We start from the raw sequence: 15742 nt of genomic DNA on the forward strand, positions 1-15742 counted from the left end.
AAGGAACTTATTCCTAGCTCTTGATTAAATTAAAAAAAAACAAGTTTTTCTTAACTGAAAGTAAGGAGCAACATTAAAACTTAAAACGAACAGAAATTATTCTGTATATGAAAGGGGCTGTCCCCTCCTAAGTGCCGGGCTCTTTACACGAAAGCTTTTAATTGTTTTGAAATACAGTGCTATGAGGAATATTATAACTTTAGCGAAAAGAGCGAGGCGTGGAGGAGGGGAAAGCCCCTTTCATATACAGAATAATTTCTGTTCGTTTTAAATTTTAATGTTGCTCCTTACTTTCAGTTAAAAACAAAAATTTTTTTTTTAATTTAATTTTTGAACGTTTTTGAATTATTGGAGGTTTTGATTTTGGCTGACCGTACATGAATAATTAAAAAAATTGCATATTAGTTTTACTTTTATTTGGTTAAATGGCTTTCTCGAAAGTTGTTTAATTTTATTTACGAACATTTTTATTAGTAATAAATTATCTTACGTAACGAACTTCTATATCCGTATATTTTTAATACGTATATTAGGAGGTTCGCCCCCTAGTCAATACCTCTCTTTAAGCTAAAGTTAAAATTTTGTTCCAATTCTTTAAAAAATAACCCATAATCACAAAGGCCGTCAATTATAATAAATGGCTTTATGAAACTACTAAAAAATCTTTGGCTTAAAGAGCGAGGTATTGACTAGGGGGCGAACCCAATCATATACTTGATAATTTCTGTTCATTGTAAGTTTTGATGTTGCTCCTTACTTTCAGTTAATTTTTTTTTTATTTATTTAATTTCTGATCGTTTTTTTAAATTATGCTGGGAAATCCGGCGCCCCCTTCATAGCAATGTCCCTTCCTCCATGGAAAGATCCTCCCACATAACCCCCGACCTCTCCCCCCACTACCAGAAAAAAAACCATTGAAAACGTCTGCATACTTCCCAATAACCAATACTATATATAAACATTGGGTAAAGTTCATAACTTTCAGCCCTTCTCCCGGGGAATTGGGGGATTAAGTCATCCTAAAAGACATATTTATTATATTTTCGACCAGGCTGAACAAAATGGCTATTTCAAAATTTTGATTGGGTGATTTTGGGTAAAAAAGGGCGTGGGAGGGGCCTAGTTGCCGTCCATTTTTTTCACTGATAAAAGGCACTAGAACTTTTAATTTCCGTTTGAATGAGCCCTCCCACGATATTCTAGGACCACTGGATCGATACGTTCACCCCTGAAAATACAAATTAACACGTACCCGTGATCATTCTTCTGGCAAAAAAAATACAAAATTCTACAGTTTTGCAGATAGGAGCTTGAAAGTCATACAGTGTGGCTTCTTGATACCCTGAATCTGATGGTGTGATTTTCATTGAGGTTCTATAGCTTTGAGGAGGTCTCTCCCTTTTTTCGAAAATCAGCCAAATTTTTTCAGGCGCATAACTTTTGATGGGTAGGACTTAACTTGATGAAACTTACATATTTGAAATCAGTATTAAAATGTGATTCTTTTGAAGTATCTATTCGTGTCAAAATCCCTTTTTTTAGAGTTTCGGTTACTACTGAGCCGGGTCGCTCCTTACTTACAGTTCGTTACCTTGAACTGTTTGATAAGTGGCTATGCCTATTTTCAACCAAAAGTTTCGGGCTTTGGAAAAAATGGTCTCTACGTTGGATGTTTAAAAACCATAGGCTCAAATTAAGGGGAAATATTTGTTGCAAATTAAGAATATCCAGAAATAAAAAAGATGTTTCAGTCTCAGATAATTTTTCTGTCTTCCTAGGATGTGTTAAAAAATGGTCCAGGATTTAATATTGATTTATTATGAATAATTTGGAGTCCTCGTAAATGCGAAGGGTAAGTCAACACCCAAACGCTTGGGTAATATTTGAAAACAGCATTCAACTAATAAAAAATATTAAGTCCTCATAATCTGTTACAGAAACAAAAGCTTCAATCGATGCGAACAACCGAGATCGTGGACACTGTTGCCACGACTTTACTAATATGTGCTTTAAACGACAAATTTTAATCCATATAAATAACTAAATATCTAAATACATCCACTCTTTTTGTGGAGCAAATTCCAACATTGATAGTTTCAAATGACACACGCCCCACTGACCTTGAACTTCTTCCAAAAACAATAAATTCCGACTTCTCGGTTAGATATTAGTCGATTATCATGAAATCAATAATTTACATTCAAAGCAACAGTTTCGAGGGAAAATCGTAGGTCCTCCCCATTGCCTGAATTCAAACTAATTGTGTCATCCGCAAACAATATCGGTAATTCTTCTTCCGAAGGCATGCAATTTCGAAGATTATTTATATAAATTAAAATAAGTATCGGCCCAATACATACCCCTGAGGTACCCCTATATTTTGTAGCGGAAAAGTATGAGATGATTCCTCGCCAATTTGGAATTTAAAACTTCTTTCAGTTAAATACGATTTCACCAAGCCAAGAGCTATTCCACGAATTCCTATATTTTCAAACTTATCAAGAAGAATTCCCTGGTCTTCCGTATCAAAAGCTTTTATTATGTAAAAAAATATAGTTGCCGCCAGATAATTATCAACCATAGCCTCTGATTAGAAACGATTTAGAGGAGCTACTGCTTGCTCTGTTGACCTACCACTGAAGAAACCAAACTGACTGAGAGAAAAAATTATTCTTTACCAGAAATGAAGTAAACCTACTCTTTAGTATCTTTTAAAAAACTTTAGAAAGAGGTGATAAAATTGTAATAGGCATATAATTGGTTGGATTGTCTTTGTCACCTTTTTTAAATAAAGATAAAACTTTAGCTACTTAAGGACAAACCGAAAAAGGACAAACAAAACGAAGAACTAAAAATATATAAAAGCGACTGAGAAAGTAAATCGGCTAATTCTTTAAACAGAGAAGTCGACATACCATCACATCCTGTCGAAATCCGTTATTTCAAGCTAGTAACAGCTTTATGGTACTCCAAGAACTGGATATAAATATATATAAACTATAGAAAACTATATAAATATAGTCTTGTCTACTTTGTTCGGTAAACATTTCTTATCATTATGTCTTCCATCAGTAATTTGATCCACCAGATAATTTCCAACGTTCCTAAAATGATCAGCTAATGAATGATCAGTAATTTGATCCTCCAGATAATACCCAACGTTCCTAAAATGATCAGCTAATGATCAATAATTTGATCCACCAGATAATTCCCAACGTTCCTAAAATGATCAGCTAATAAATGATCAGCTAATGATCAGTAATTTGATCCACCAGATAATTCCCAATGTTCCTAAAATGATCAGCTAATAAATTCGCTATTCCTTTCTCATCCGTTATTTTAACTCTCATCAATTGTAATGTTAGATGGATTTTTTTTTTTAACATTATTAATTTTTTCATTTATTATTTTCGATGTTTTCCGAGGTGAATCGCATTTACGAAATTCCTTTTGATAATATTTTGCTTCTGCCTCCTGAGAACAAGAATCAGTCGGGTTTTATATTTTTAAAAATTTGCAATATTAATTTCATTTGGATACTGGATCTTCACCTTATACAATCTTTTTTTTTACTCTTTAAAAGGCTTTGAATAACCCATGGCTTACAAGGTAAATCATTACTTTTTCTTAGTACCAAGGGACATACTTGGTCTAATATTTGGTTATACTTGCTGTATAATAAAACAATTGACCGATTCGGGTCTTCAATACTTAACACATCAGTCCAATCTATTTCCTATTTTTTATTTCTATCTCATCTATTTTTTCTGGCTATTTACCGTTTTATAACTTTTATTTGGTGTCTTTTCAAGTTCCACTCTTAACCCAGGGAAGTCCGAAACAACAACACAATGATCAGGTGTATGATTCAAAATAATATGTAAAAATGATGCAAAAATGTTATTAATAAGATTCGCATGTTGCAAGACAGGTTCTTAGTCTTTCTCTTGGATAAGAGTCAGTGGCACCGAAATTTGAATACATTTTTGCCGTAAATGTGACGTTGGTGCACTAATAAAGAAAGACACCGCCTAACTTGATTTTTTCAGGTATGTCGGAGGCCAGATACCACTCTGATCAAACAGGTGTTGAACCGAAAATCCTTGATTAATTGGGAAAAGGAATGGAAGGATTTTTCAGTGACCTGGCTCAATACACTCAACCATTCAATTTATTTAAAGCCTCGCTCTTTACATCCATCCTTCCCATTCGGGACAATCTGCTTTTCGTTTGGCCCTAGACGGCTGACTAATAAAGAGTATCGTCGGCAATTTGTCAGCCTTCATCCGCAGGACGTATCCTAGCCATCTCAACGTTTCTCTCTCGATAGCCCTAAAAAGTTGGATTGAACCGCATTTTTGTATGGCATTCTGATTGAGATTTGGTCTGTCAGTCGGGTACCAAAAACAATCCTTAGGTAATTTCTCAGGAAACATCGAGTAAATCCTCCTCCCAAACAAGTAACAGGTAGTAAGTAATTGACTTTTTGGTTATATGCCGCTCCACCAATTTTAATTTATAATAAAGTAGACGTCAACGGTGATCTTTAAAAAGCAGATGAATTAAATTGATATTGGTACATTCTTAAATGCTAATTTGATGAGTATTAAACTGAATCTGATTAGTTAAACATGGTTTTTCTTCTTTTCAGAAACCCAAAAGCGTTGAATTAAAACGTACCAAGATTTGGCGACGCAAAAAGCGATAGAATTTAAGAATGAGGCAACAAAATTCAAAATTATCGATTTGGATCCTTCATCCTCAGCATTTTTGGATGTGAGAGATAAAGTTTTGAAATACATCCAACCTACCCATAGCTGGTATCCTGAATTGACTTCAGTCAAGGAAGTTTTCAATGCAAGTCTGCTTGAAGCTTTTCATTCTTGTCAAGCCAACTTAATCAAAGCTTCAAATACACGTGAGAAATTCCACGGTACGAATGCTGAAGCTTGTGAGAAAATTATACGTAATGGCTTTCGATTACCTCGGAATGACGGCCAAGTTCGAATGTTTGGTTGTGGTATTTATTTTGCCACCGATTCTAGTAAGAGTGCTCTGGGCCTTTATACCAAAGGATATAATGTATTACTTTTATGTGATGTTTTGTTCGGCAAAGAAATGAAAGTTACCAGTCCTCAATATAGTATGAATTTGGAAACTATTAAGAGATTAGGTTATGACTCTGTCTTTGCCCCCCCCGGGACACAAAAATAGCAGGAGGGGTTATGTTTGATGAATTTGTGATTTATGACCCTCGTCAAGCGTATCCAAGATACGTTATGAAGTACAAAGTGACCCAACTGTCCATTTCTGCTGCAAGCACTCTAGCTACGACATTTCAAAAATATAAAATACTTCCTAGTAGGTCATTTGACCCCTCTGATGAGTTGGATTACCACTTTCGTGTTGCTGAGGCGCAGTTTAGACGCCATTGTAAAACCAGGGAGGTTGTAAAAATTACTTTTATTGTCAACCCTGTCCTTGAATCCCAATTTGTTGAAACACTAAAGCTATTTAAAGAGAAGTATGGCAATAATGCAGATGAAGCAAAACCGTTTCTGGCATTTCACGGCACCTCTGTCTAATAAAACATCGACTCTATTCTTAAGAGTAATTTCCAAACTTCTTATATAAAGACGACTGCCTATGGATACGGACATTATTTTTCTGAATTCCCTGAAACTTCATTGGGATACGCTGGTGGAGTTAAGGCCCTTGTTCTGTGCAAAATATTACCAGGGAAATCGCAGGATGTAAATAGCCGTGTTAATATTGCTGCTGGATATGATTCAAATCGTGTGGGCAAGGATTCAATGGGAAGAGGAAATATGATTATCATTAGTAACGAAAAGCAAATCTTACCTCGTTACGTTGTTCATCTCAACTGAGCTACTGAACCATTTGAACATGTAAAGCTGGATATTTCTTTCTTTCTTTTTTATGTTAAGCTGTTCTGATTTTTTTTTTTTTTTTTTTTTTTCTTCTGAAAAAAAAAATGAGGACGTACCAAGTTAATTAGGAGCAGGGGTAGGCGTGAAAATACGAAATTTAAAATTGTAAAAAGGTCAAGTGTCAGAGTAATGCATGTTTCAACTATTTTTTCTTTCTTTTAACTTTACACAAAAAATATAAGGAAAACCTCAGTGGAGGGCTGAGCAAGTTAGGGTTTACTTGAAAACAAACGTATTATTTAGCTCGTCAGAACTTCTATTCTAAAAAAGCAAAAATAGGGAAATGCTGGTTAAATACTGGCTTGTAGATAGGGAATTATTTGAAGATGGAGGGGGGCAAATCTGAATCACACGAAGCAATGTGAATTGTTTGAAACACATAGGAAACTACGAAAACCAATGGTGAACCCCTCCGTGCGTTGCTGATCTAATGTTCCTTCGTATATTCTCTAGCTCATTATCGTGTACTCCCTAGCAAGGTTTGAAAAATTGAAGGATTTTGTTTTCTTTTTTCTAGAATATTTGTGTGTACTTAGAAGCCGACTTTTAAAAATTGAAGATTTTCTTTCTTTATTTTCTTCTAATGAAACTCAGAGAGGAAAGAAAATAACAAAATGAAAAAAAAAAGGTGGAAAAACGAGGATTTTGTCAGCCAGTGGCAAACCATGGAGAAGAAAAAATAGGCGAATGTTTCGACAAGGACCTCCGCCAGGTCGTCCTCAGTGCCAAACAAAAAGAAAAGAAAAGAAAAAAGAAACCAACGAAAATCGAACTTTCGTTCGATTTTCTTTGGTTTCTTTTTTCTTTTCTTTCTTTTTTGTTTAGCACTGAGGACGAGTTGGCGGAGGTCCTTGTCGAAATATTTGCCTATTTCTTCTTCTTCATGGTTCGCCGCTGGCTGACAAAATCCTAGTTTTTTCATTTTTTTTTTATTTTCACCTTTATTTTTCATTTTGTTATTTTCGTTATATATATATATTTTTATATATATTATATTTGTTATATATATTATATTTTTGTTATATATATATATATATATATATATATATATATATATATATATATATATATATATATATATATATATATATATATATATATATATATATATATATATATATATATATATATATATATATATATATATATATATATATATATATATATATATATATATATATATATATATATATATATATATATATATATATATATTTGGTATTATAGGCTAGTCAAAATCCTTGCATTCCCATATTGAAATTATTTGTGATTTATCTGTGCCTATTTATGCCATACAGTTTGTAGTAATGACAACAGAAGAAGGAAAGCTAGAGATAAGCTGAACTTTAAAGCTTCAGTCTGTTGAATAAAATTCAAAAATAAGCATGTAAAGATGACAATCTTTTTTCTTTTTTTTTCTTTTAGTGAGATGGAATGATTATGAACGAGATACAACTGTTTGGCTGCAGACATTAGTTTGTTGTGAGGAGGCCCTATCCAGTCCTACGCGCTTGAGCCCATATTTACCAGATATATTTTATATTATAGGCTAGTCAAAATTCTTGAATTCCTATTTTGAAATTATTCGTGATTTATCTGTGCCTATTTGTGCCATATAGTTTGTAGTAATGACTAAAGAAGATGGGAAGCTAGGGATAAGCTAAACTTTATTGTTTCTTTTTGTCGAATAAAACATAAAAATAATATGTAATGATGACAATCTTTTCTTCTTTTAATTTTCTAGACGGAATGACAATTTATTTTCTTAAGTTGTTATTCATTGCAAAGAAGATACAACTGTTTGGTAGCAGACATTAGTTTGTTGTGGGGAGGTCGTGTCCCTACCCCATGCCTATATTTAGCGTATGTATTTGATATTACAAGCTAGTAGAAATCTTTGTATTCCTGTTTTGAAATTATTTGTGATTTATCTGTGCCTATTTGTGCCATATAGTCTTTAGTAATGAATTAGTTAGCGATAAGCTGAACCTTACTGCTTTATAAATAAAGCCGAATTGATCTGCAACTCAGGGTGGCAATTGGGAGGGGGCAATTACTCTCCTCCCTACATTTATAAAAAAAATCGTATGCATCTCCCCCCTAGATTTTCCGGGATTGTCAGCCCTGCCATCATGACAAAACCAAAGAAGAAAATCTTGAGAAACAACGGATCTATGGCCAGAAAGCAGAGTAATCACACGAATATTTCGCCTATATTCGACAAGGTATCTTCACCGTTGAGAAACAAAAATCTAAACCACAACAGCTCCAAAAACAGGAATAAATATAAACTAAAAAATGAGCAAAAAGAAAAGGTCGAACTAGTACATATAGTTACTACTCTATGGAATAACCACGAAAGTAGAATACATTACAACTGAATGATAAACTTGTATAACAACAGAGAAGCAACTAAAAAGGTTCTGTTGTGTACAGGCGAGGTACTCACATGATTTGTCTTCTTTTCGTCTTATTAGCCATAGATCTGTTGTTTTTCAAGATTTTCGTTTTTGATTAAGTTTTGACTTGGAAAATTATATATGTAACAAAAGGAATCAATAAAAAAAACTGACATGAGCTATTTAATAGTATTCAATTGAATCAGAATGCCCTAGATAGCCGTTTAAGCCAAGCTACTCCACTAACTAATATGGGCCTGGTGAGGTCAGCAACATTACATTATGTTCACTGCACACAAAAGTGTGTCTTTGGTACAGATTGCGAGTTTCAAAATAGAGCCCTTCAAAAATCAAGAATTACGGACCATGTTTAATATAATCATTCGCTTCGATATAAGTTTAAAACCAAAACAAAGAACACCCTTAATTGGGAACTAAATAAATTAAAGAAAATGGGGGCCATAATCGAACCATCCAGCCTTCCCTAATTTTTTATCCCTGAAAATAATATGAAATTTTATCTATCTATTTCTTAAATAAAAAAAATATGTATTATGAATTTGTTTTCTCAGTCCATTTAACTTCTTACTAAGAGTAGAATAAATAATTATAATAAAACAAAAATATATTATTAAATCATCCTCACCGTCCCTAGACTTAAAATTAGGAGGCTCCTTCGAACTTCCTTGCTAAGTATTTCCTTTTATTCACAAGTGGTAAGAAATTTACTCACACCGATATCACCCCCTTTAATTTTCATATGAGAATTCCCAAAAATAAAAGTTTCAACTCTAAAATGACAATAGCAAACGAACTGCCATTTAAGACTAAATAGTTCTTTTTGAAGCTTCTTTGTAATTTACCTTCAAAATGCAATTGTACACTTAAAATATGGAAATTTTGCCGTCAGACAATGGGTATATTTCATTCTAACTCAGTAATGTGCCTTTTCCTGTACTATTGTTAGTTATTTGTTTTATAGTTTAAATCGACCTGACTTCCGAATGACTGGTTTATTCAGGTTACAGGTCGTTAAATACCGTTGGTGCTTTTCTGTATTTAGCCTTTCCAGCAGGGGGTATTCCCCCGGAGTTTATTCCTATGGGCTTCCTCCCTGCGAGAGTAATTGAAAATTAGTCACCTATATTTAAATTCCTTCCTCCCCCCGGGCCCCGGTCGCAACGGGTGACTTAGTTGTCCCCTTAGCTTTGTTTTTACCCCCTCGGTATCAACCTTTGCAGTCCTTCGGTCTAGAGTTTTGTATTTATCCTACAGTAATTACTTAGGATAAGAATTCCGTTTGAAAATTTGTATTAATCAATGGAAAAATCTGAGTATGTTTTATTTACGTCTAAATTACCTATTTTATTCTGTGATTTATTTGTAACATGTTCTTATACGTCTTGTATTAGTCGATGCATTAAAGATGTTTGGATTCTAATATTTATTGAATTTTGTTATTTTGATTTCTCAATTGAATAGCAGTTTTTAGTCACATTTTACTAAAAATTAAAATAATCTTAACTAAAGTATATAATTAATCATAGGCAGTGCAATAGCGCTGCCTAAGTAAAGAACAACGTTGGCACAATGTATTATTATTATTATGTTTTATTATTATTATTTTTTTTTAGACCAGGGCATTTCGTATCGAATTAGCTGTCGTAGAAACTTCGAAAAGGGATCATTGAATTGGAAATTGGAATGGCTAGTGCCCTTTTTAATAGTCGAAAGTGATTGGAAGGCAGCTAGTCCCATTTCCCCAAACACATCCAATCAAAATATCGAGATAGCCATTTTGTTCAGCGTAGTTGAAAGATCCGGAAATTATGTCTGAGGAGGACGCTCTCCCCACAACCCTGAGGGCAAGGGTTGTAAGTTATTCCCTGGGGTCATATAAGGTTTTTACAGAAAGCGCTGTTGCAATAACTTCAAAAACGGCTCATTCAATTGGAAATTTAAATGGCTAATGCCCTTTTTAATAGTCAAAAGTGATTGGAGGGCAACTAATCCCCCTCCCACGCCCACTATTTCCCGAAACACATCCAATCAAAATTATAATATTGCCATTTTTTTCAACGTAGTTGAAAGCTCTGGAAATTATGTCATTGAAAATGACAACCCCCCTCACAACCCTCAGGGTAAGGGCTGTAGGTTATACCCTGGGGGCATATAAGGTTCTTATAGAGAGGGTTGTATTAGAAACTTCAAAAAGGGCTCATTCGATTGGAAATTGAAAGGGCTAGTTCTCTTTGTAATAGTAGAAATTGATTGGAGGGCAACTAACTCCCCTCTTACGCCCACCATTTCCCCAAACACATCCAATCAAAATTTTGAGATAGCTATTTTTTTCAAAGTAGTTAAAATTTCTGGAAATTAGGTCATTGAGTATGACAACCCCCCTCCCCCCCACAGCCCTCAGGGTAAAGGTTGTATGTTATGCCCTTGAGGCATATAAGGTTTTTATAGGAAGTGTTGTTGTAGAAAATTCAAAAAGGGCTCATTCGATTGGAAATTGAAAGGGCTAGTGCCCTTTTTAATAGGTGGAAGTGATATGAAGGCAACTAACCCCCCTCATACGTCCACCATTTCCCCAAACTTATCCAATCAAAATCTTGAGATAGCCAATTTGTTCAACGTAGTTTAAAGTTCTGGAAATTAGGTATTTGAGCATGACCCCCCCCAACCCTCCGGGCACGGGTTGTAAGTTCTGCCCTGGGGCCATATCAGGTTTTTTTAGAAAGTGTTGTCATAAAAACTTCAAAAGGGGCTCATTAGATTGGAAATTGAAAGGTCTATTGCCCTTTTTAATAGTCGAATGTAATCGGAGGGAGATTACCCCCCCCCCTCCATGACCATCATTTCCCTAAATATTTCCGATAAACATTTTTATGTGGCCTTTTTGTTCAACGTAGTTAAAAGGTCTGAAAATTATCTCTTTGAGGATTACAACCCTCCCCATAGCCCTCAGGACAAGGGTCGTAAGTTATACCCTCGGGGCATATAAGGTTTTTATAGAAAGTTTTCTCGTAGAAGCTTCAAAAAGGGCTCATTCGATTGAAAACTGAGAGGACTAGTCCTTTCTTATTAATCGAAAGTGATCAGAGGGCAAATGATCCCCCCTCCTCACGCCCATCATTTCGCCAAACAATTCAAATTGAAATTTTGAGATAGCCATTTTGTTTAATGCATTTGAAAGGTCTGGAAATTATGTCTTTGAAGATAGCAAATCCCCCCCAGCCCTCAGGACAAGGGTTGTACGTTATGCCCTGGGGGCATATAAGGCTTTTTATAGAAAGCATAGTCATATAAACTTCAGAGGGGAATCATTGGATTGGTAATGAGACCCTCTAGTGCTCTTTTTAAGAGTCAAAGTGATGTGAGAGCAGGTACGACCCCACCCCCTACACACACACAAACGTCGTATAGTCTCGAAATGCATCTAATAGAAATTTTGAGATAGCCATTCTATTCAAAATAGTCTAAATATCATATAAAAAGGCTTTTAGGGTTGAAACCAACCCCTGAGATTAGGGGCAAGGATTGCAAGTTATGCTCAGGGGTTATTTAAGTTTTTATAGAAGTGATGGTTTTTTAACTTTATACGCGGCTCAGTCTTTTTCCCTTAAATAGACTATGTCAATATAAAACGACCAGAACTTGGTTAAAAAAAATTTTTACACAAAATAAGTTTTTCAAAAAAAAGTAAAGCACTCTATTTAACAAAAATGAACAAAAATATAATCAAATAATTTACCAAGCATACAACTACCACAAATCAGTATCAATAAATAAATGAAACCCAAAACAAAAAGAAATTAACATAAATAACAGAGTCAAACTCAAAACGAGCAGAAATTAATATGAGCAGGGCTCTAAAAACAGAATATAAAAGCCAGCTTTCTAAAAGCGGGAATATAATTTGTACTATAATGAAAAAATTCTTTTATATATTTTTATTTTTACAACTTTAAGAAATTAAAAATTGATTATGATTTAAAGGAATAAATATCAGCATATATATATTAAACTGACAATGCACATTTTTTTCAGTAAATTTATTTGAATTTTTTCAGTAAAGTACAAATTCTATTCTGGATTTTAGAAAGCATAGAGTTTTAGAAATCTACTCATATTAATTTCTGCTCGCTTTGAGTTTGACTTATTTTTGTTTCTGTTTGTTTTGGGTTTCATTTATTTATTGATACTGATTTGTGGTGGTTGTATGCTTGATAGATTATTTGATTCTATTTTTGTTTATTTTTGGTTTAATGGACAGTTCATGCGTGAGGGGGGGGTAGTAGTAGCAGCCCTCCAATCACTTTGACTCTTAAAAAGAGCACTAGAGTGTCGAATTACCAATCCAAAAAGCCCCTCCGAAGTTTATATGAGCATGCTTTCTATAAAAGCCTTATATTCCCTCAGGGCATAACTTACAACCATTGCCCTGAGGGCTGGGGGGATTTGTTATCCTCAAACACATAATTTCCAGACCTTACAAATACGTTGAACAAAATAACTATCTCAAAGGATTTATTATGATTTTGTTTTGTGTATAGCTGTGTTCCGCGGTTTAAAAGGTCATTTGTCTGACTTAGGTCTCTTGTTATCAGAACGATAAAGTGCATTATAGTAGAGGTAACTATAATTTTAAAATGTTGATATATTAGTTGAAATAAAATTACATTAGTTCTGTCAACTGTTAAAGAACTGTCTTTAAAGAACTGTTTATTATGTGAACTGTCTCATTTTGGTTTAATAGAGTTCTTTACTTTTTTTGAAAAACTTAATTTGTGTAAAAAGTTTTTTTAAATTAATTTCTGGTCGTTTTATATTGACATAGTCTATTTCAGAGAAAAAGACTGAGCCTCTTCAAAAGTTAAACAACCATCCCGTCCATAAAAAATTTAAATACCCCCTGAGCATAACTTACAACCCTTGCCCCTAATCTCTGGGTTGTGTTTCGACACCAAAAGACTTGTTATATGAAATTTAGACTATTTTGAAGAAAAAGGCTATCTCAAAATGCCTGTTAGATGCTTTTAGGGACATTGCGACGTGGGTGTGTGGGGGGGGGTGTGTCAGCTGATCTTCAATCACTTGGACTCTTAAAAAGAGCACTAGAGCGTCAGATTACAAATCCAATAAGCCCCCACCGAAGTTTATATGGCCAGGCTTACTATAAAAGCCTTATATTCCTTCAGGGAATAACTTACAACCATTGTCCTGAGGGCTGGGGGGATTTCTTATCCTCAAAGACGTAATTTCCAGACCTTTCAAATACTTTGAACAAAATGGCTATCTCAAAGGATTGAATATGATTTTTTTTGTGTGTGTGTATAGCCGTGTTCCGTGGTTTAAAACGTCGTCTGTCATATTTAGGTCTCTTGTTATCAGAACGATAAAGTGTATTATAGTACAGGTAATTATAATTCTAAAATGGTGAAATATTAGTTGAAATAAAATTACAATAGTTCTGTGAACAGTCAAAGACAAAAGGGGCTATAATCAGGATTGATGTATAACCAACAAGAAAAAAAATAATTAGCCGAGAAACATGAGGATAAATGTCAGCTAGCGGACAAAAATGAAATGAAAATGATAGAGGCAGATATTTTGTCAGGAACTTCCGCTCAACCGTCTTCAATGCTAAAAAAAATAAGGAAACTAATCTTGTGATTTAGCTCTAACTAAGTAGAAGAAAGACCGAATCAAACAAACCAAAAAACCAAGCCAGAATAAATGACAGAAAATCCACTAATTAGATTGGGCAAGAATTCTCTGCTTAGTGATTGACTTATCTCGTCTTCTGGCCTAATTATCATTAAAAGGGTGATATGATGATCTCAATTTAAGCTGAAGAAAAATTTTATTTGAATCCTTTAATTTTAAGTTATTGTAACTTGGGTTAATAGGAATATCTCCAGTATCTCTATTTAAAGCAAGGTCTCCATTTCTGGATTTTGTTATTTTTTTAATTTCAATAGCCTTCCTAAAAGAATGTGGGAAGCCATTTGCTTCAAATATTTAAAGTTGCCTCATCAAAAAGAACTGCATGGTCTGGATTTTCTACAATGTGGAGGGCCAAAGCAGATTCAATATCCTCATTTTTATTTTAAATTCCACGTCTCCGAGGAATCTTGTATTCATGCCGTATTTTCCCCGGGAGCAAGCGTTTACCCTCCTCTCCAAAAAATACCCTCACGGAATATTCCTTCCTCCCTGTGGAAAATTTTCTCCCTATTTCCTTTTTGGATAATTCCGGATCTTCATTAGAAGGGAAGTTGAAAAATTTACTCTCCTGTGTAAGTCAGAGGTAATCGTATCGCATAACCTAAGGGAGAGAATATGGGAGGGTGGAAATGGAAATTGATATATAATCCTTAGGGCTGCATCCAAGACTTTTGTTTCTTTTTATTGGGGGGGGGGTCTTCAGATCAGGCAAGTCTGAAAGAGAGGAGCTAGATTTGCAAGCAAATCCTGTAATAATAGTCTCAGTCTTAATGACTTTGAAAGTAACTGAATGTTCAACTATAATTACCCAGTGCCTAGTTCACCAAAGTCACAAAAAGTGTTACAAACTTTTTTTTACTTGTATTTGGTACTTTTAGAAATAAATGAAAAATATTATGTATATGATACGAGGAATATGGCTGAATATGGTTATTTAAATATGCAAGGCTGTTATGGTAACATTTTTTAGGTTTAAATGTAGAAAAATGACTAGTATGTTTTTACTCTTAAATAGATATAAATTCGATTTTTATTCTATATTTTTATGCACAAAATGAATATCCGAAATTAGGCACTGTCCAATTGCTGAGGTATTACCCTAGACACAAGATTACCAAAGAGATAAACTAGACAGTTAATTAAATTGATGAAACTCTAGATAATGGGGCATTACTCTTAAACCCAGGAAAATCAGAATCATTAAAATTTTCATTAAAAGCTCTTAGTGACGTTTAAAAAGAAATGCTCAACTGGTCTTGATGCTACAGGGCAAGTCTAAAACACCAATTTTACCATGTATTTCCTATGGAGTAGCTTATTTTACCTTATTTTACCAAATTTACATATCGAGTTTTATTTTACGGTAATTTTAAAACACTGGATGCACAGAAGGTGTGTATGATTGCTTAGTTTTTTATTTGAAAGGAGGTGGTAGAAGGTATCTCAACACCATTGGAAACTGAAAAGGAGGTGCAAGATTTGTGACAGCATTGGAACAGCCAATTTTCCTTCTTATATGGAGAGATCTGTCTAAAAGGATTTCAGAAAAACTTTAAACGCTTTGTAAAACCTACACAGTAGAATTAAAAATGTTCAACATTTTTTAGTTCAGATTGCTTAGGCTGCACTAGTGATGTTTTCATTCTATCAAAGCCCTAT

At 34.1% G+C, this 15742-nt stretch overlaps 1 protein-coding gene across 3 annotated transcripts in view; it reads left to right on the forward strand.

Moving 5' to 3' along the window:
• LOC148948976 (uncharacterized) overlaps positions 1-9351 on the forward strand; it is a 59837-nt gene extending 50486 nt beyond the window's left edge. For 2 of the 3 annotated variants that reach the window (XM_089094157.1, XM_089094158.1), the window contains exons 5-6: positions 4652-5909; positions 7377-9351. In XM_089094157.1, coding sequence (XP_088950283.1) covers positions 4652-4668 — 17 coding nt within the window. In that variant the 3' untranslated portion in view covers positions 4669-5909; positions 7377-9351. The remainder of the gene's footprint in view (positions 1-4651; positions 5910-7376) is intronic. The other variant, XM_089094159.1, reaches the window with a different exon arrangement.
• Positions 9352-15742: the final 6391 nt, after the last annotated feature.

This window comes from Artemia sp. Qi Xiang Cuo, chromosome 9 (assembly GCF_049724085.1).
Source record: "Artemia sp. Qi Xiang Cuo chromosome 9, ASM4972408v1, whole genome shotgun sequence".
Taxonomy (NCBI): Eukaryota; Metazoa; Arthropoda; class Branchiopoda; order Anostraca; family Artemiidae; genus Artemia; species Artemia sp. Qi Xiang Cuo.